Source organism: Aplidium turbinatum, chromosome 8 (genome assembly GCF_918807975.1).
Source record: "Aplidium turbinatum chromosome 8, kaAplTurb1.1, whole genome shotgun sequence".
Classification (NCBI taxonomy): domain Eukaryota; kingdom Metazoa; phylum Chordata; class Ascidiacea; order Aplousobranchia; family Polyclinidae; genus Aplidium; species Aplidium turbinatum.
The window spans coordinates 24,306,459-24,326,014 of record NC_137479.1 but is presented as its reverse complement, the minus strand read 5'-3'; the positions used below and the strand labels follow the sequence as shown (position 1 = coordinate 24,326,014).

The following is a 19,556-nucleotide window of genomic DNA, read 5'->3' as shown; positions in this document are numbered from 1 at the left end:
GGGGTCCATCGTGCTCACCGGGGAGCAGCACGTCACCATCAGGGGTGCTGGGAATTTGATCACAAACAAGAGAATTTAATCATCATGTTTGTTATTATCCAATGCGCAAATATTGTGAGGTCATACTAGCCTTACACGTCATCAAGCTTGTTAGAAGCACTTGCAAGAAAGGAAAGTTGAGAAAATTTTTACCTGATTGAATTCCACAGCCGTCTAGAAACGTCGAAACGATGCAAAATTGACCGTGCATCTACTTAAATTGTTTGCATTTTCAGCCATCAACGTCAGTTTAGATGTGGTGTTACATTCAAGTTAATAAAATTTATCTTTAAAGACGTTTCAATTTCGTAGTCTGGATTGCTTTGCTGGCATTTCGTGTGTCACTGTTTTGAATTCGTGCTTGGAGACAAATCTTCAATGAAGTTTTATCGAGCGCTTGCTCATTTTGGTGCAAAACAAAACTGAAACGAATGTTATTCGTTCCACTGGCAGGAAAACCAAAATTTGAATATTTAACTTTGCCCTCCCAGGCGTGTGCCATCTATTCAAGGAAGATGCGTCACTCCACAAAGGCAAGATGTAGTATTGTAATCTTTAATCACATTGTTCGCCGTTGTGTGTTCATTGCATATTATGAATTGAAACGTCGCAAATTCAGCAAGTCTTCATCTTAAAAGCAAAGTGCTAGGATTGATCGACTTAATTTTGTCTTGTCGTGTCACTTATGTCAATTGTCAGATGTGTCGATGGGTGAAAGAATTTTGTTTTGTCGCACGCAACAGACGTTGCCACGCTACAAGCATGCAGCGTCCATTTGCAAATTTTCCACAAGTCTCCATCCACGTCTCTTGAACTGGAAATTTACTCTTGTTATCTCTTGTTGTACGGATCATCGTTATTTTCGACCTGCCAGCGAGTCAGCTCGATTCTCTTACGTAGATTCGACGTTTGGCTATATTTTTTCAACGCATCTGCAGTGGTATTTGTAAACAGAAGTCAGGATGGATTCAACCCTATGTTATCTCACTATCTTCTGTCACTCTGTTACCTTTGCGATGACAGATGGAACCGGATTAAACAGACCTAAACCGGTTCCGTTCTGTCGCAAGTAGTCACGGTCTACCGCCTGCCGTCCATCGATTTGCCAGTCGACCGTGCGCCGGGGCTCGTGGCGCGGTCGCCTTTCGAAACTTGAGCTAATCTGGAGCGAGATTTATCACTTTTTACCAAAAAATGTAACGCTGTATTCTTTTCTGTTTGTTTTACTCATTAAATCAGGTTAATCTTAACCCGATTTCTGCTGCTGCCGAGCTGTAACATTATATTGGCCGAAGATCACTTTACCGTCTTCGTTATGTGTCTTAGCTTATTTATCTTACTATTTTCATGAAAATATCTCAAATGATCATCTCCGTCTGGCCTGTCTGAAAGCGCCAATTTCACAGAAAACCTCACTTGTTTTTTCACCTTTTTTTTTTAAGAGTTAATTTCTTGGAAATTGTGCATGGTTTTGCAGATGAGAATTATTAAGGTTCTATCACGTCATGTTGGATTGGATATGTGGTTTTCAAAACACAATAAATATTGATTTTCTTCAGCTGAAACACCATGTTTTACTTGATTGAATATAGTAGGTGTGACGTGTTCGCTTAAATGTCGTTTCCATTCTCAATGTACGTTGTCAATCAAACAAAAAAACTTTGTCACTGACCCAAGCAGTGGGGTGGCCTCACCCTGTCAATACATGGGCAAATAGTGAACAAAAAGCCATTGAATGATGCACGGGCGACTACAGCGCGCCTCGACACGTTATTTTCAAACTTGTGAAAAGTTTTTTTTTTTTAAATCTTTGTAATTTTCAAACAGTTTTCCTCCTCAAACGACTGTTGCTTGGCCTTCAACGTTTTGTAGACCAGGAAGTTTTGAGTAGACTGGAACACACTTTTCAGTCGTACCCAGGCTGTGCCTGCTATTTTAAAGGTTCAAATAAAGTGATTGAGAAGTCCAGGAAGCCATCCTCCTCGTCCAACCATAGGATACATTGAAGTAAAGGAAGAAAAACTTGTTGCAGAGCATCGAAGCCAGCCAAATGGCTCAAAGAGAAGAGGGCGTTGCTTCGAGTCACTGTAACATCATCCAGCAAGTTGGTCCTTTTTACATTAATTTAACGGCTGCAGACGTTGGATTAATGTAAAAAATACCGATTTTCTGGCTGGGCTACAATTGTCGATGCGGTAATCATTTTTTGGATGCTTTTAAGTGTTGTTTTTAATTAGTACCAATTAAGCACAAGTTTTCCTGAAGGCGCGGCATATAACTTCCCTGTGTCCTTCCCTTGTTTTGTGTTGAGAGTTTAGAAAACAAGCAATCATGCTCTCACGACGCCGGACATCCAATCAGACACCTCGACGTCAACGCTTGCTTCCTGCATGTCTTTTGCTGATGGGTCACGTGACCTTGGCTACTCAGCAAAGCTGGCATGTCGCTGTTTAAACAAAGAAGTTACTGTGACATGACAGTTTCATTTTCACACCCATGGCCCCAGCGACGAGTTAATCTTGTTTGCCGGCGGTCCGTGGCCGAAAAAACAGCCCCAGTTGATTTTAATTGTAGCTACAAATAGCCATGACTTTCAAACTGTCCGCTCTGATGTTTAGCAAACAATTTGTGATGAGATGTGTTCTCTCAGTCGAAAAAAAATTTTGCCACTTTATGAGCAATGTTGCATCACAAGATGTCAAAACGTGGTAACCGCATCTCGGGTCTTATGAGTACCTCACACTAATTGTTGTTTTTGCCAACTTTTCCGCCCCAATAGCCTTGAAAAGACAACCTGGCTGTTCCATTGCTAGAACACACTGCCACTACTAACGGTATGTGTGTTATGCCAACACTCCGCACGACAGAAAGTCCTTGTTATTTCATGGCACTTTCACGCCACAAAAATACTTTCTAACCGCTAACTGTGCTCAAGAGCTGCTTTGATGCGTTTCTTAATTTTTATTTTTTTCTTAACAAAGCTGGGCACGATTTGTAATCCTTTAGAAAGCAATGTTTGTGCTACATTTTATTTTTCGAACTTAATTCCTCTGTCAACGTCTGGCTGAGGAAAGACTTCGATGCAACGGCAGCAGTTTCATTTTCACCACGTCGTCTTGGTAAAGCAATTGCAGAACCGGCTAATTCTTTTTCTAAATAGTTTTTTCTGCCTTTTCCACTCTTGTAATTGGTGCTAAGTGGATCCATGTGGTTTAATTACCATTAATTATTAACATAAATCAATGACAAACTTAAGAAATCTTTAATTAGTCTCGTCGAAAAATACCTTTATTTAATTTAAAAGCGACGACAATAGAATTAAAAGTCGTTTGACGCGAAAAATATCTTTTTTTGTGTACGCACAACTTGCAATAAGTTTTGTTAAAATGTGTCACTAACATCGTGGAATTCTTTGATGTTTTCAAATTGAGAAAAAAAAATCATTTCGTTTCTCGTTTCGTTTCAACCTTGATTGAGGAAGTAAAACACTTTCATCCAGAAACGTTTGTTTTTTTCTTCTCAGGACTTGGTAGACTCGGGAGCACGACCGACCGTCCTCCAACAGCTGTGCCTGCTTCCGTTCTCTTACTTCAGCAGTCCTCCTCTCGTCCACATCCTCTTCCCGAGCCTCATCGCTTGTTGCCATGACAACGATTCGAACGTGATGATGCTCGAGCAAGAAGCGAGTGCTTCGTTGCTGGCTGGATACATCCAGGTACGACGCAGTCAAAGTTGAAACGGTGTAAAAAGGGCAACTTTGGCTGAATTGGTATCCCAGACAGCAACAGCCGTCATTTTTACATTTTACGGTGGATGTGTGCAGACGTTGAATCAATCTAAAAATGATGAATTTTGTTGCCTGAGTAAGACCAGGCAACCCACTTTTCAACGTGGTTGCTTTAACACGCAAAGGAAAAAACATCCAAGTTAACGTTCTCTAACCAGGACAAGTTCTATTTCTGAATCGACGCTTTCATCGCACACCTGCTTTTCACAGTAAAATGGCTACTTTTGTTACCACAGTCGTACACGGCGTGTCTTCTGTCAGATGCGGTGTTTGTCTCAACTAGGCGCGATTGCCGAGTGGAGCATTGTTTCGTGAATGCTCATTTGTTTACCAGCTGAACTGCAAGTGTTTGTTTCCATCATGGGTGACCGGTAAGGGTAAAACCAGATGGGTGGTATGTTTGCCAAGTCCTTGAGTTTTCAGCTTTGCAATTTTGTTACCATTCGCTAAGCTGTTGAAACAAACGGGCTCACGCAAATAATAAAATCATTCCAATTTTGTGGTAAATCTCCAATTCCTCATCGGAATAACCGGTTTTTGAACATCACTCATTGTTTTGAAAAACCTTTTGCTCATTTGAGCCCATGCTGAGCTGAGTAGCTTCATAGGACTTTGGGAAAAAGTTGCTTGTGTAGCCGGCTTGCTTACGTCGATGATATTTGATACAAAACGTTTCTTACGTTATCACAGACTGTTAAGCTTTTTGTTCTGATGGTCTTTATTAAGCTCAAGTCATCAATTGAACTTCTAGGTTCAACCAAAGCCATGGTATCGCCTTGGTTAGAAACCGTTGATATTTCTCCTATCTCGCCTTGCGGAAAGCGTGCCTATTGGCTAAGATTACCAACTAATGTGAAATTGACTGAGAATATGTGATCAAGTTACCAAATTTTTAACGTTTTGATTGCCCTGGTGATAACCGGGGTAAAGCCAGCACAGACCCCTGGGTTAGGGTCAAGTGGGAAATGATTTACGTCACACCAGCTCTGCAACTTGCGCTCATTTCATGTGCAGTAACAGTAAAACAAGTAAAACAGTAAAACAATGTTTGTAAAAGCGGAATTTTGAAGTCAATTTTATTTATATTTTGTTTGCCAGTTTGCGAACTAAAAGAAACATCAAGTTTTATTTTAAAATTATGCGATGAAAATATGACGTTTGCAACCGAATGAAAAATCAAGTATTAACTACGACTTCGAATATTACCAAGTACCGTAATTAAAATCAGCCTAGTTTGCAAACTTATGGAATTCATTGATAAAGCTATCGCCACCGTGAAGGCGACTTTTTGTATTTTGTTTAAATAGTCATATTAAGACTTTATTTTGAATATAAATCGTCACTTACTCCGTTCAAGCCGAATCTTTGTACTCACAACTTAATCACATGTCGTTTGAAAGATTTGCCACCAGATTCGTAGGACACAACGCGGCTGTTCAAAACTGTGTGAAATAATTCCCTTATTTTCATTTCTCACATTAAGTTAAACAAAACCCATCTTTCAAGCGTTGGCATTTAACACGCCATTAGGTTATTGTACTGACCTTATTGTTCTTATTAGTTTGTAGCATAGCCAGACAATTCGGTCTGTTTACTCATTTGCTTAAGTAACTTTTGGCGCAAGGTGCTCTTTTTCCGGTGATTTTTCAGAGGCCCAGCCCCGTCTCATATGCTTAAAGTGAAAATTGGAAAATTCCAAAATTAGTGAACATCTATAAAGTGTGACATGCACGTGTGACGTACGTGCCAAGAGAATATCGCAGTTAAATTATCGTGTAAAGGTTTGTCGTTTTGCGCCCGCACACTTGCGTTCCGTTTCAACAAGGTAATTTAAAGTTGCCGTGGTTTGTTAACCCTGGCCCCAGCTTCTACACATTGTTTGCTAGAATATTTAACTTTCAGGAAGTCTTTTTTGAGTTTAAGAAATCTTCACTACTTTGTACGCTTCTCCCAACGTCATCTTTCATAATCATTTTGGTGTCGTTTCTGTCGGTTTAATCGGTTTAAACCAGACTTCGATCATTCAATAGTCAAATTGTGATGATAATTTTGTTTATTAGTTTTCAACTCCCGTTTGTTACGTGAGACGTATACGTCATTACGTCAAATGGTTGTAGTTTGTATTCACAGCGGAGTGGTTAGAACAACAACGACCAGAAAACCTGTTGTTTTTACGTTGATTCAACGTCCGGATTGTCGGTTGCATAGTCGAGTGGTGAGAGCCCTGGAACGGCAATCGAAAGGGCGCTGGTTCGACACCGCTCAAGAGCATGCGGCTTTGTCTTTTGCAAGACGCTTAAAGGCATACCTGAAAGTGGACATGAAGATTGGCTTCCTAGCCTTCCCCTTCACTTAATCTTCAACCACCGGGTGGAAGCCTGGATACGACAAACAAACAAAACAACAACGTCTAGAAACGTAAAAATTCAATGTAAAAAGGACTGATTTGTTGACTGAGAACATTTGACAGTGTCTCCGTATTTTTAAAGCCCAATTCTGTACACGCCAAAATTCTTCCGACTACAATGGTTATGATAGCTTCATCCACTTGCCGTAATGTGACTGATCGTATCGCCTTTAAAACGTGGGAAACCTGGGGTTAATGTGACAGTTTGGCTTGTCTTAATTAATTCCTTGCAAATGTGATTGGTCTGTCTTGTTCAATCTTGACTTTTGCAAACGGATTGGTTAATTGATCGGTGTCACTCACGAGCTATTTTATAATGTTAATACGCATCAATTAACAAACATGCAAACACAAGTCTTCCTCCAAGAAGTTTTCAAAGTTTCCATATTTGGGAATTGTTTTCCTGCAATCCTTTCAGAAAAGTGCTTCTACAATGCAAAACCCTGACATTTTTTTATCACTCACTTCTGACAATTCGTTAGTCATCGCAAGAACTTGAAAACTTTGCAGAAATTCATTCCCAGAAATGCGAGGGGGTGTTCCCTGCAGCTACGCCCTGACATGCAAAAAAATTTTCATTAAGACATAGAGGAAAGCACGTTGTTTGGCTAAACTTTAGGCGCAGACTGCGGACATTACACGTGGTCACGAAAAATGAAATGTCGCGTTAAATTTAGAAGGTATTTTTATTTCTCACAGCATTCCCCCAACTAAAAGAACGTGAAGACGTACGTTGCGTTAAATGCGACTTCTTAATTAATCATAAGAAGCACAATTAACTAAAAATAGAATAATTTTATTACCACGACGCAAAAGGAGCCGCATTTGACGCAAATCGTTCGTGATTTCCCACCGGAAATGGCAATAATTATCTATTTAAGAGTTGGTTTTTATTTTGGTGTTTTTCAAACATATGAGTTTTGAAGCCTAAAAATTATTTTTAAGTGTTTTGAACAACAATACCTAGAATTCCACATACGTGCATCTAAGTGCAAGTTCGAAATGCCAAGCCCGTTTCCGGTTTAAGGCACCACTCCAGCGAAAGCTGCCTTTTTTTATATCGTTTCACTGTTTAACCACAGACAACATGATTGTCTATGGTTAAAAAAATCACCTCTCTACCAAAATCGTTTCACTGTTTAGCGACGTTGAAGCGATGCAACAACGGCATTTTTTTAATGGTTGAAAAATCGTCGACTATCAAAGCCTTTTATTGTCCCGAGTTTGCCTTTTTGATTTTTGCAACTTAATTTTTCTAACTTTCTTATCTTTGGTGTGAATCGTTTCGCATCAGTTCAACGTTCTCTGACGTCTCACAGATTGAAAATCGAACGCACCTGACAATCTGGAAGTTAGTCAGTTTGACAGTTTGTGTATAAAGAGATAACTTTTTTCACTTTAATCCACTTACACTATCCCGTGAAAGCCTGTTATCCTAAACAGATAGATGTTGGATAATTTCTTATATTGATCTCAAGGAGATCATAGTGCGATGTTGTTCAGGATTCAAACTTGTGAAGTTTACCTTCCTAACTTTGATGTTACCAAATATAACGTTATCACAAAAAAACAATCAAACTTGTTATCAAGGTTTTCTTTTCAAGTCGCTTTGAAGTTAGTCATTTCTCAAAACTGCGAATATTTTATCAATCTCTGCATTTTTTGACGAAAAGCTATTCTCTGCGTTTTTCAAGGAAGGAAAATTATTCCTTCGTGCAGAAACCATCTCCAATGCTTTCCTCTATTGAATTGACGCGTTTCTAACGTCACGTCACGTTCCTTTTATGTCTTTATCAATATGTCTTCTACTGTACGTTCCTTCTATGGCTTCCATCCTGTCAAGTTAGTGTGGTGCAGAAATGAAAAAAAAAAGGATCATTAGCAAATGCATAAAGTAACGACCTCTTCCTATCCCAGCTAGCAAAAGTTCCTCATTTAGGGCATTTGACCTGCAACTATTGGTAGCTACACGATATTTCAATCCTGTTGTTTGGTAAGGTGCACTGCACATTGTGTCTCTTGATTTGCGGTCCTAGCGTGTATGGCCGTACACACAATGCAATTACTAAACTCACGAAAGATGTCTTTGTATCGTTTCCACGGCTAAACGTTGAAAAAAAACTTGACCGACAGTTGACCTACAGACCCCACATCGAGTCACTCCGTGCCAAGGTTACCTCGAGAAATAACCTCTTGAGAAGCCTTGCAGGAACAGGATGGGGAGCCCGAGCATCAACCTTGCGTACAAGTGCACTAGCCTTGGTCTACAGCTCAGCCGAATATGCCACAGCTGTGTGGAACCGTAGCAGACACACAAAAAAGATGGATGTATGCATTAACGACACCTTGCGCATCATCACTGGCTGTCTCCGCCCCACACCTACTGCTTATTTGCCAACTTTGGCTGGCATTGCTCCTGCTCATGTCCGTAGGGAAGAAGCCTCTCACAAACTGGCTTTGCATGCAAGACTCGATCCTCAACACCTTCTCCACAGTCACTCCCAAAGATATGGACCAGTCAGACTTCAACGCCTGTCATCAAGGCGCCCATTCCATCGATATGCTACACAGCTTGTGGATAAGAACTTCAGCTGCATGGAGACATGGGCCCAGGAATGGAACGAGCTGCCACATATCCCTCCCCAGTTTTCAGTTATACCAGCACTCTCCATCCCTCCTGGAGCAGACCTCTCAAGAAAGGCATGGGTCACATTGAACAGGATCAGATGTGACGTTGGCTGCACTGGAGCTAATCTATTTAGGTGGGGGTTGCAATTGCATAAAATGCCGATATGTGTCTGCGGAGCGGTAGAACAAACAATGCAACACATACTTCACGAATGCCCCAGCTTACGGCCCCCCAAGTGGAATCATTGGTATTCGACAACTGGACCCAACTACCGTATCATGGCTGCACGATGAGGCATTGCCAATCTAAGCTACTACAAGTCAAACGAGAGAAGAAGAACGTTGAAAAAATGTGTAAAACTTTTGTTCATTGGGAATCTCTCCCGGTAGTCCAAATTCACATTTTTACGTTGATTTTGCGTTCGAATTGGTTAATGTTTGGCATGTACCATCCACAGGAGCCTTTTTCGTGTCAGAGAAGTTCCAATTTTTGCATTGATTGTGAATTCGAAGACGTAAAACCGACGGGACAACATTATATCGGGCTGCCCTGTAGTTTCTATTCGAATCCTAAACTTTTACAAGTTTCTATTTGCCACACAAACAATCCCAGTCATTTTTTGATCATGCTTTTCTATATTTTCAGACGCTACTCCAACAATATGAAGGCAAAGGTGACACAAAATCATCTACAAAACGAGAAACCGGGCAAAGTAAGTCCTAAACTTTCTGTTGCTGATGAGTTAGTTAGATGTTTATGGTCATGCTTTTTTGTATTGAATTCTCACCGCCTATCTGAAATTAAGAGGCCTGACTTGCAGACTCATCAAGAATTATGTGCGGAATTCCACATAAAAAAAGCGATCAGAGAACTTTATCAAGTATTTCATTTTAGAAAATCGGTGTAAAACTTGTATTGTTTTTAACAATGTTCAGTTTAAAAAATATCTTGTGCAATTTTTTGGTAGTATATTCAAAAGGATAAGTTTGAAACAAAAGCTGCTTTTGTACTTTAGACAACGTTGACAGAAACGTCAGTGGGTGATAGCATCAAGACAGTTTATATCTCAAGCCCAAAACTTTTGAAATTATGTTCTTGGTATAAAGTGGTCACTCTCATGTAGAAAACCCAAATCTTTTAATGCAACTCTAAATGCTTAAGCTGACAATTTTTCCTTGCGTAAAAGGTCGCTTATTACTGGAAGAGTCCCCACTTTTGCCGATTTGCGCTCTGCCCTGCAATTTTGTTCCACGATTTATGAAAGACTTTTCCCAATACCATATCTAGCCAATTTTCATGTTCGTGACATTTCTAAACGTCCCACAGACCGTAAAAGCTTCTTCCTAAACAGAAAAATCCGTCACTTTTACATTGATTCAACGTCTGCAGACGTTGAATCAATGTAAAAATGACGGATTTTGCTGTGTGGGCAGTTACCTTCAAGCTTTCATTACTGATTTTTTAGATAAGAATGTAGTGACTGGGCTATTCTTACATGTCGTTTTCTATCACAAACACCTAAACGTAGTTTGCTTATTAAGAGTGGCAATTTAGATGCCATTGCCTGATTTTGTATCTAATTCTCATCTAAACCGAAGCTACACCTGTTATTGAGGCCGATTACACAGCGCAGTTAGAATTTGGAGATTAATTTCAAAACTATTATGCGAAATTCATGAAGAAAAATGATTGTTAGTTTCACTGGCTTTCTTCTAATCTGAAAACAATTTGTCCAATAACATTCTTCTACGCCTGGTTGGCGAATACCGACTGATTCCGCCAAATCCTAATTTCTCATTTCCTTCAATAAATTAGCATAAATTATAAGCCTACTATTAATTATCATTATTGTTGTTTTGTTAATTTTTATCATAGAGCTTTTGGAAAGAGTTTATTTTGTTGTATCACGGAGATACAAAACTTAGTGACGCAACTGGATTTAACATAATAATGATGCTAAATCCGGTTGTATTAATTCCATATTCTTATCATTTTGCAAAGCCTCGAAATGTGATTTTTCCTCTCAGCTTTACATATCTCCAGACAACAAAATCCATCATTTTTACATTGATTCAACGTCTGCAAACGTTGAATCAATGTAAAAATGACAAATTTTGCTGTCTGGGTCCATTGCTCACTTGCTTCAGAACTCGTGTAGTTCTTTGGAGTGACAAGAAAAATAAACAGCGTTGTTGCCTAGCCCGTATCTGCAGCGGCATCTTGAATGGCTTTGATGATATCCCACATCGGTTCTATCGCCTCATCTCGCCGAATTTGCACTTGATCCTCGCCGACAACGGAGCGTGCTGACTACCGATGTATATTTAATGAAGGCGCGGGTCAAGTCTGGGTCACTCCAACTTATCGTTGAACAAAAAGATTTACTTTTTTTTCATTGGACTTCAAGGTTTTTTTCCAAATCGAATCGTGCCTTTTATGCTTTAGCATTTTTAAAATGATTGAAGACGTGTTCAAAAACATTTTAAAAACGTAAATGCAACGCTGCTTGTTAGCCGATTGACTAATAGATCTTGTGAAAAGTCTATAAGCAATCAAAATCTTTAATTATTTCAACTATTCAATCACAAGCTATAAATAAAACAAATCCACTTTTGTTGTCATTATGGTCGAGGAGCATGGTGGTGAGCGTAGTGTAACATGATAACCGAAAAACTTGAGTTGATCTTGATTTTCCCCCTATTGTGTTCCGTCAATTTCAACAATCAAACTTGCTTGTTCTTTAATCTTTAGCTTAGCGTCGACATCATCCTTGACCTTTGCCATCCACCCTTGAGCCACGCAAACGAGAAACTTAAATTTAAATAACATTTCAAGATATAATCTTCAAAGCCAGCAACGAAAACAAGTTTGAAAATGATTTGGTGATTTTGAAGACAACCCGGATAACAAGCTTGAGTCGTGTGCTGCAATTTCGAGTTCCTACATACCACACATTTAAGTCCAATGTCCTGCTTGCGATAGTTTATTGCCTTGTCCAGAAATGCCTTTTCGATAAAGCTTTGGTAGAGAGTTTGCTTTGTTGAACCATGGACTTCTAAATAGTAGTATCTGGACTGGAAACGCAGTGGACAACAGTAGGCCAAACGGTTGGTACAACAGTTGGCCAACAGTGGGCCAACAGCCAAGTAACTAACCCTGTTGGCCCACTGTTGGCCAACTGTTGTACCAACCGTTTGGCCTACTGTTGCCCACTGCGTTTCCAGTCCAGATGCTACTATTTAGAAGTCCATGGTTGAACCATAGACAGACAAAACAAAGTAACTTTAACGGGTTCAACATAATGTACTTACACACAAAAAATATAATATAATTAAAATGAAAGAAACTCTAACGTTTTCGGCACGTACTTGTGTCCTCATCAGAAATTACTAATCTGCAATATACATAAAATGAAAATTATAAGATGAACCTATCGTATTGTATTTTCGATACCTGTCCATGTTAAACTATTTTCACCGTCTTTCAGCAAGGCCAACGCCAGCTTATGCCGACTTGTCCGTTTAAATGTTTCTGTGAATGAAATTGTGATAGGAAGTACACCCTTACCAATGTTTGGCTTTTTTGGTGTGTAAGATTTTAATTGTTCTTTGGAACGACCCACGCCAAACTTCGGCATGGCCGGTTTATTGTCCCTTTCCTGTAATGATAGGAAGCACTCCTACATAGTTTTTACAGAGCTGATACAACAGCCAGTAACCAGTCCATTTTACATTGATTAAACGTAAACATTAAATCGATTTGCTAGCTGGGAAAGTACAGTGACAAAACCTCAACCATGATCTTCATTTGCTTGTGTCAGACTTCCTTGCAAACATGAGGTTTTCGCTGGGCTTGTAAGTGAAAATCAAAAAAACGTATTCCGACACTTCATCGTTGCTACTTTTCATGTTTTTCAGACGCTAAATTCTCTAAATCGCTCGCCAATGCCCCACAATTCAGTCATCAATTTCTGCAAGGAGCTCTGGAATATTTCAACCGTGACCACTCCCCTGGTGACGTCAGTGCCAATGCACAGGCGACGTCAGTGGAATCTTGATATGCTTCATGACATCATTTCATGATGCCTGCGAAGGCAATGATGCAAAGCCCGAGAGCCATACACCTAGGAAACAAAACTTATTCTTTTTACATTGCTTTAACGTCCGGCTACAATGAAATAATGTAAAAAAGACGTTTCATTTTCCGGGTATTTTCATATCTTTGCCGCAGCAAACGTATAGTACTTGTTATTTATAGCACAATCTTCTTTGTTTGGTTTTGGTATATTCTAGCAATGAGAAAACTTTAGCATTTAACATTGTTTCTGTGTCTAAAATACTGTAGTTTTCTGACGGCGTTGTACAGTAGTCATCAATATTGCAGCAGTGAGCTTGTTTCTTATTCAAATAGTTCAGATGATTTTTATTTTTTTATGTTTTTTACTTTTGTGTAGTATTTCTGTTGTTCAAAAAATCGCTTTACATTTGCCTGGTGGCTTCAGCACAAGTTTTTTCCCGGCCATTTGTCGCGCTTTACGCGACAATTACGTCATATTGCATGGCACTGACGCAATGGTAGTTAGAAAATAGTTTGGTGATGCAACGTTTTGCTCCCCAGTCGCAAAACTGTTTCTATTCTCAGTCATTAAAATTTGTCCTGTTTGCATTTTTTCAACGTGTGTAATTAATTGTTCAATGTTTGTAAAAGGAATGGGTTGTGCAAATGGGGATACTTATTTTGCAACAAGTAAGAAATGAAGAAGTTTCTTAGAAGATTTTTCTTCGTTCTCCTTTTCATGGTGCATTGTAATTCTTTTGACGTATGGCGTCATGGAAAAGTGTTGTAGTTTGATTTTGTGTTTTTGTGCAGAAAACGTCAATCTAATTAGAAAATAATAATCCAAAAGATTGACACTAAACTCATGCTCAGCAAACGTTTTGAAAGCTATGGTATTTTCATCTTCAGTTTTATTGAATGAAGACGAAACTAGACTTGTTTTTGAAACGTTTGCTGAACCTGAGTTTTACATCTGCATGTTTGGGTCATTATCTTTTGATTAAGTGATTAAGTTGTTATGTTAAATGCCATCTGGTTGTTAGGTTTTGTTTTTCTTTTCAAATTTTTAATATACAGTAAGATCACTTGTTTTTGCATTATCTGTGTGCTCACCGACGGTTACTCAACAAAATAACGAATTTATAACATCAGTGGATGCTGTTCTTGGTGCGAAGAGTTCAACGCAGAAAAAAATACATTTGATTATTCATTGTTCTGCATTGCCACTGGGCAATGTAGTAAAAGTTTTCATCTGTTTAAAATGTCGCAATCGCTTATTTCCAACCAGCGAATTGTCATTTTTACATCGGTTCAAAGTCGCTAGACGTTGCAACGATGTAAAGTGACAGCTTCTGCTAGCTGGGTTCATCGTTTCCCGTCGTATATTGTTATGGTTCCTACGATGCCTGCTATGTTGGTAAAATTATCTTCAGAAGTTCAACTTTCACAAACAAAAAATCAGCAGATCCATTTTTGCCTGCTTGGCTTCACTCTCAATGACTATCTGTTGTTAAGTTTGAAGAAAAGAATTTGTGTGTAATTGTGTATGAAGCAAAGTTTTGTGACAAAACATATAGGCTGGTATAGGTATCGATGTTTTTTTCTGATACTTTTTCACCAAAACAATATTTTTGTCATTGCAGCATCTGGTCACTTTAAATTACGGTACAAAATTTCACTTGACAAGCAAAACTATGACTTACTTTGACGAAATTCGGCAATTTGGTTTTTCATTTATTGGCTTAACTAATCTCACTGTGTTGCGAACCACCACTTTTTGAAACCTGTGATGATGTGCTGTGTTCATTAAATGACCAAACTGAGTGTACGATGGGTGTGGCAAATGTTGGTCAGAGTGAGCTGCAGCCCAAGAGAAAGTACTGGAGATGTTCCAACCAGCAAAATTAGTCCATTTTGCGTTGATTTAACGTCTTCAAACGTTGAATCAATGTAAAAAAGAAAAACGTTTCCAAGCTACTGTAGGTTAGAGCTGCAGTTATTGCGCATACTTCCCATGAGATGAGAATATAGAATAAATCTCATAAGCTTAAAAACGTCATTCGATTTCCAGAAAGAAGTCGTTTCGGAAGTTGTTGGTCTTCTTGGAGCGTGATAATTGTACATGCGCCATCATAGGCTTTGTCACATGAGATTCTTGCTGGTGAAAACAGTGTTTAAACCTTTACGACGACAGACAGTGCCCTTGGGAACAGCATACTGTAAACTGTCAGATGGTGTAGCTGTCTTTGCATTGATGTCCCACTAACTGACATGCCACTTCAGCCTTGAACATGCACTCTGTTAAAAGACACTTCCGTGTTTCCGTTTTGGGCGTTAAAAAACGTTTAATTTGCATTAAAATACCAAATCTATCCTGTCATCAACGCAAACCTAACAAGTGACAGCGTCTGGTGCCACTAAAGCCACTTAGCAGTCTCCTAATGTCTCCATTAATGGCTCCTATGATGCTAATGCCTGATAAAGCATCACTTCTCTTAAGCTAAAAGTCGATCTTAAAACACTATTAGCACAACACCAACGGTAAAATTATCCCTAACCACCGTATACCCGTCAAACGTTTCGTTCAATGCTACTGGAAGCAGCATATTTTGCCAGGGCATTGCGAAAACGATGTCATTACAGTTTCTTTGATTATAAACTGAATTGCAAAAGTTAACCTAAAACTACCAACAACCTATGAAGATGAGTATCTATGGACTACATTGGATATGATCAAATCCCCGTGCAGTACAAGAACGCTGCCTATGTCTTGTGTGGGAGCTTCATTGGATTATTTTTGTTGTGGAACTAGATATTTCAAGAAAACAGTTCTGGAATCGAGAGTCGAAAGAGTAAATTTCTTCTCCATGCGCAAGTGGGTATTAGAATTTGATTAACAAGACTACGTTATAGGCTACCGTAGTTATTTATAGCCTACTTAACACAACTTTGTGGAAAACTGCGTCTGTGTAAAACAGGATAAAAAATAATTTAGCGGAGTCACTGCTCCAAAGTCTTCAAGCTTCGATGTGGGCTTCAGCAAAGGATCGTCATCCAAAAAATATTTTATTTCTTGCAAATAATAATGACTTTATCAAAATAACGGTGCTGGAGAGCCGCGTTCTAACGCCCTCAAGATCTAGTAGCCTAACCGAAAAATAATTTTCGTCCATCAAAAAATAGAAAGGCTTCGGTGTTTTTAATCTTTTGCATCGATGTCTCATCTTTTGGTGATGAAAAAGTCGAACGAGGCCAGAGCAAGATTTTTGATAACACGTAAATTTATTTTTGTCATGTCAGAAATAAACAAATTGCACTGATTAAAGAATCAACGTAGTCGAATGCAAATCTGACGATACGACAATGAAAATTTAATATGACGTATCAATAGACGTGCAGAAAATAGTCAAGCTTTAAAATGCCCAAAATTGTGATCGATTTATGATGTTATTTTTTGTTGCCAACTAACCGCAGCGGCAACAGGTCTTGCGTCAGCAAAACGATTTGATTGATTCGAGTAAAATTGAGATATAAAATAGTAAATAGTTTATAAATTACGTCTCATTAAAGCATCAATCGCAAAACGTAAAATAAAACTACAATTTTTAACATTTGGTTTTTGTCTATACCGTGACGTAGGCCTGTGTGTTCGATTTTTGTTTTTACACTTGAGTTCTGTCGAAAACGTGAAAAAGCAAGACATAAAGCAGAATCTTATGAAATAGTTGTTGTACAAGGATTCAGAAAAAAACTTAGGCCCAAAGAAATTCTTGGCTTTGCGTCAGCCTATATGTCTACACGCTTTTGTCAAAGATTACTTACAAACGGATTAGGGCTGGCTACTATATATGATGATCAAGTTTAAAGTCACCTTGAAACAAAAACGTGTTGAAAAAATATGTAAGTGTATGTTTCTGGCGGGAGGAAAACACTTTTGAAAATTCAAATTTAGCTCAATGGTCTTAATTTTTTTCATTTTGGAGGCAAGCCTAATCTGCTTTTCATTGTCAACTTTTAGCTACCTTGTACCAAAGCTCCACTTGAAAAATTTTATCTCTGCAAGCTAAATTACTAAGATTCTTGCGATAGGCTATGATTCTTGTAATTGAAATCACTTTATGTAAAACGTTGACTCATGAAAAAAGTTTACTTTCGAAAAATAAACTAAAATAAAACTTGCTTTCAATACAATTCTGAGGTAGAATTAGAAATATTGTGCGGAAACATTTATTTTTTCTCCGGATTTTATTTCTAGAATTTCCTGAGTTCCAAAACCACGTCATAAATTTTGTTGCACTCCGCCTATGGCAAATCATGATAAACTCCATCGATTGATAGGATCGATTAATGCACGGGCATCGATCGCTGGAAAATGTCCGTTTATCCCAAGTTTGCGGAGTATTTTGTCGCCCTTTTCGGTCAAACGCTTTTATTTTGTTTGCGTCAGTTTTTCTTTGCGAAAGAGAAAGCCTGATGGCGAGAGTTTTCAACATGCGAGTTTAAACTTTTTGCTTCTGAGGTCATGCCTGTTTCACATGATAGGCTTACTCTTGTTTTCAGTTAATAAATCTCTGTTCAGGAAGTTGTTTTGTAATTTCGGCTTTGGTCAGGAGATTGATAGAAGCATTTGTTGCGGTTTTGTCCGGTGACAGCTGCTGTAGGTTGTTTATTTGCTTGTTTTATGACACCCAAGGCATTGGGAGATAACTCTCAGTACGGCCAGCTTACGACGGCTGGTTTGAAGATTTTGGATTCGGTCAGTGGACGAGAAGACAAGGAAGCCAAATCTTTGTGTCTCCCTTCGAGCATGCCATTAAACTGCCTGCCAATCACTGCTTTTTTGCACTGCTGTTGAAATGGCATGTTAGGATTTGGAACGAAAGGTGGCTGATGCATAATTATGATGCCACTTCAACCAAACGGATGAAATATCATTTGAATTTTTTAGATTAAGTTTCTTCACTTGAAAATTCACTATTGGCCATAGTAATTCCGTCAAGTTAGCGATGGATTAAAAAAAATATTTCATGTGTTTGAGGCATCCTAAATGGTGTTGCATCCACACGAGATATTTTGCAGACAGTAGGAAAGGTCCTACTCCTTCATATAATAACTTGTTTGGTTACGGGTAACTACAGTATGTAGCCTACGTATACACATTACACATCATCTAGTTTTCCAATGTATGGTAGCTTCAAGGCTCATGCAGATCTTCAGATGTTCACTTCAGGAAGAGATGATTCTAGATCGATCATTCTCCCGATACTGAATCATTCAAGATTTAATTAGTTGTTTGAGGATGCTATTTGAATGCCGATTGAAGAAATTCCTTCTCGATTTGGCTTCTCAGTGACTGGTCGGCGTTAATGAACTTGCAATAGGTGGATTCACAATGCCTACGCAGAAGTCACGTTTTCCCATAGCGATTGTTTTTACGTTTCTGAAGCCGTAGTTTTGATGTTATTTCAATGTCAGAAAAGGATTAGTTTGCTAATAGAACTTTTGGCAACACAACATTTGCCGCAAGAACTAAAATAGCTAGAGCATAACCCATTTGCTTTTAGCAAGCTATCACCCTTTCAACACTACGTCACGCTGTATTGACAAAACAAAGCCGGGTTGTAGCAAAATGATAACTTTTTGCTACAAACTTTCTTTCATAAGGTTTCTGTGCTGTGTTTCTTGCACACAAGCTGTAACATGAAAGACTATAAGAAAAACGAAAACCCTTTTTGTGACATTAAAAGTAACCTAATAATAAGCGTTTTTAAAATTTGAGGCATCGACCAGGCTAACGTCCATCTATGCTTTGTGTGCATCTGTCATGGACGGTGGAAGTAAATTGTCAAAAAGGCTTAAAAGATGATTAACAGCCACACGCAACGAGACAGGCTAAAGCCGAATGTTATGCTTTCACCTACATAAACTCTTGTCTGTCGTCGCAAGGTTTACTTGCCTGTTCTCCTTGATTTCAATTCACAATCTCTCTCCACTCGATGACGCTATTTGAACAGTGAAGTAGATTGGGTGTTTGTTCAGACAAAGACTAAGCAGTTAGAGCAAGCGATTGCCGTCAAATTAGAAAAAGCAAGAATTGGCCTATAACAAAATCTTATGAAATACTAAAGTAAAAGTATTTCACTATGCAGGCATGCCAGTGGCCATATTTTCTTATTACAATCACTGAACGGCCGCTGAAGTTGAATCCAATAAGACACGGCTGGTTTTTGTAAGCTAGGGAATAAGTTTTTTTTTTCTGCGTCGAAGAGAAATGCCAAAATATCATTCTTTTCACGTTTGCAGAAATAAAACGAAAAACGTATGTTTTGATTCTTGCTTGTTCAGTCGGCTTGATTTCGTTTCCTGACACCTTTCACAAACTCGTCTCAGTCTACTGCATGTCTTTCCAAACGCAGGTCAATGTTTTGACCGGATGGCAAACTAAACCATGCATGATCTATTTGCCAATAAAATTATTCGATATATTGATTTGATTTGCCAAAGACTAACGACTATTTATGAAAGTAATCGACATTGAAATGAAGACAAGTAAGGCGTATGTCTTTGTACAATACATGTTGCATCGATATTACATCGGTTAGACACGAAAAATCGTTGCACTTTTAGCAAAAAACGAA

The 19,556-nt window shown here is 38.7% G+C and overlaps 1 protein-coding gene across 3 annotated transcripts in view; it reads left to right on the top strand.

Annotated features, from left to right (window-relative positions):
* The window catches only part of LOC145776367 (S phase cyclin A-associated protein in the endoplasmic reticulum-like), a 50,182-nt gene extending 35,436 nt beyond the window's left edge, over nucleotides 1–14,746 (top strand). For 2 of the 3 annotated variants that reach the window (XM_082587764.1, XM_082587763.1), the window contains exons 30-32: nucleotides 3,563–3,754; nucleotides 9,508–9,574; nucleotides 12,780–14,746. In XM_082587764.1, the coding sequence (XP_082443890.1) occupies nucleotides 3,563–3,754; nucleotides 9,508–9,574; nucleotides 12,780–12,919 (399 nt within the window). In that variant the 3' untranslated portion in view covers nucleotides 12,920–14,746. The remainder of the gene's footprint in view (nucleotides 1–3,562; nucleotides 3,755–9,507; nucleotides 9,575–12,779) is intronic. The other variant, XM_082587765.1, reaches the window with a different exon arrangement.
* The last annotated feature ends 4,810 nt before the right edge of the window (nucleotides 14,747–19,556 follow it).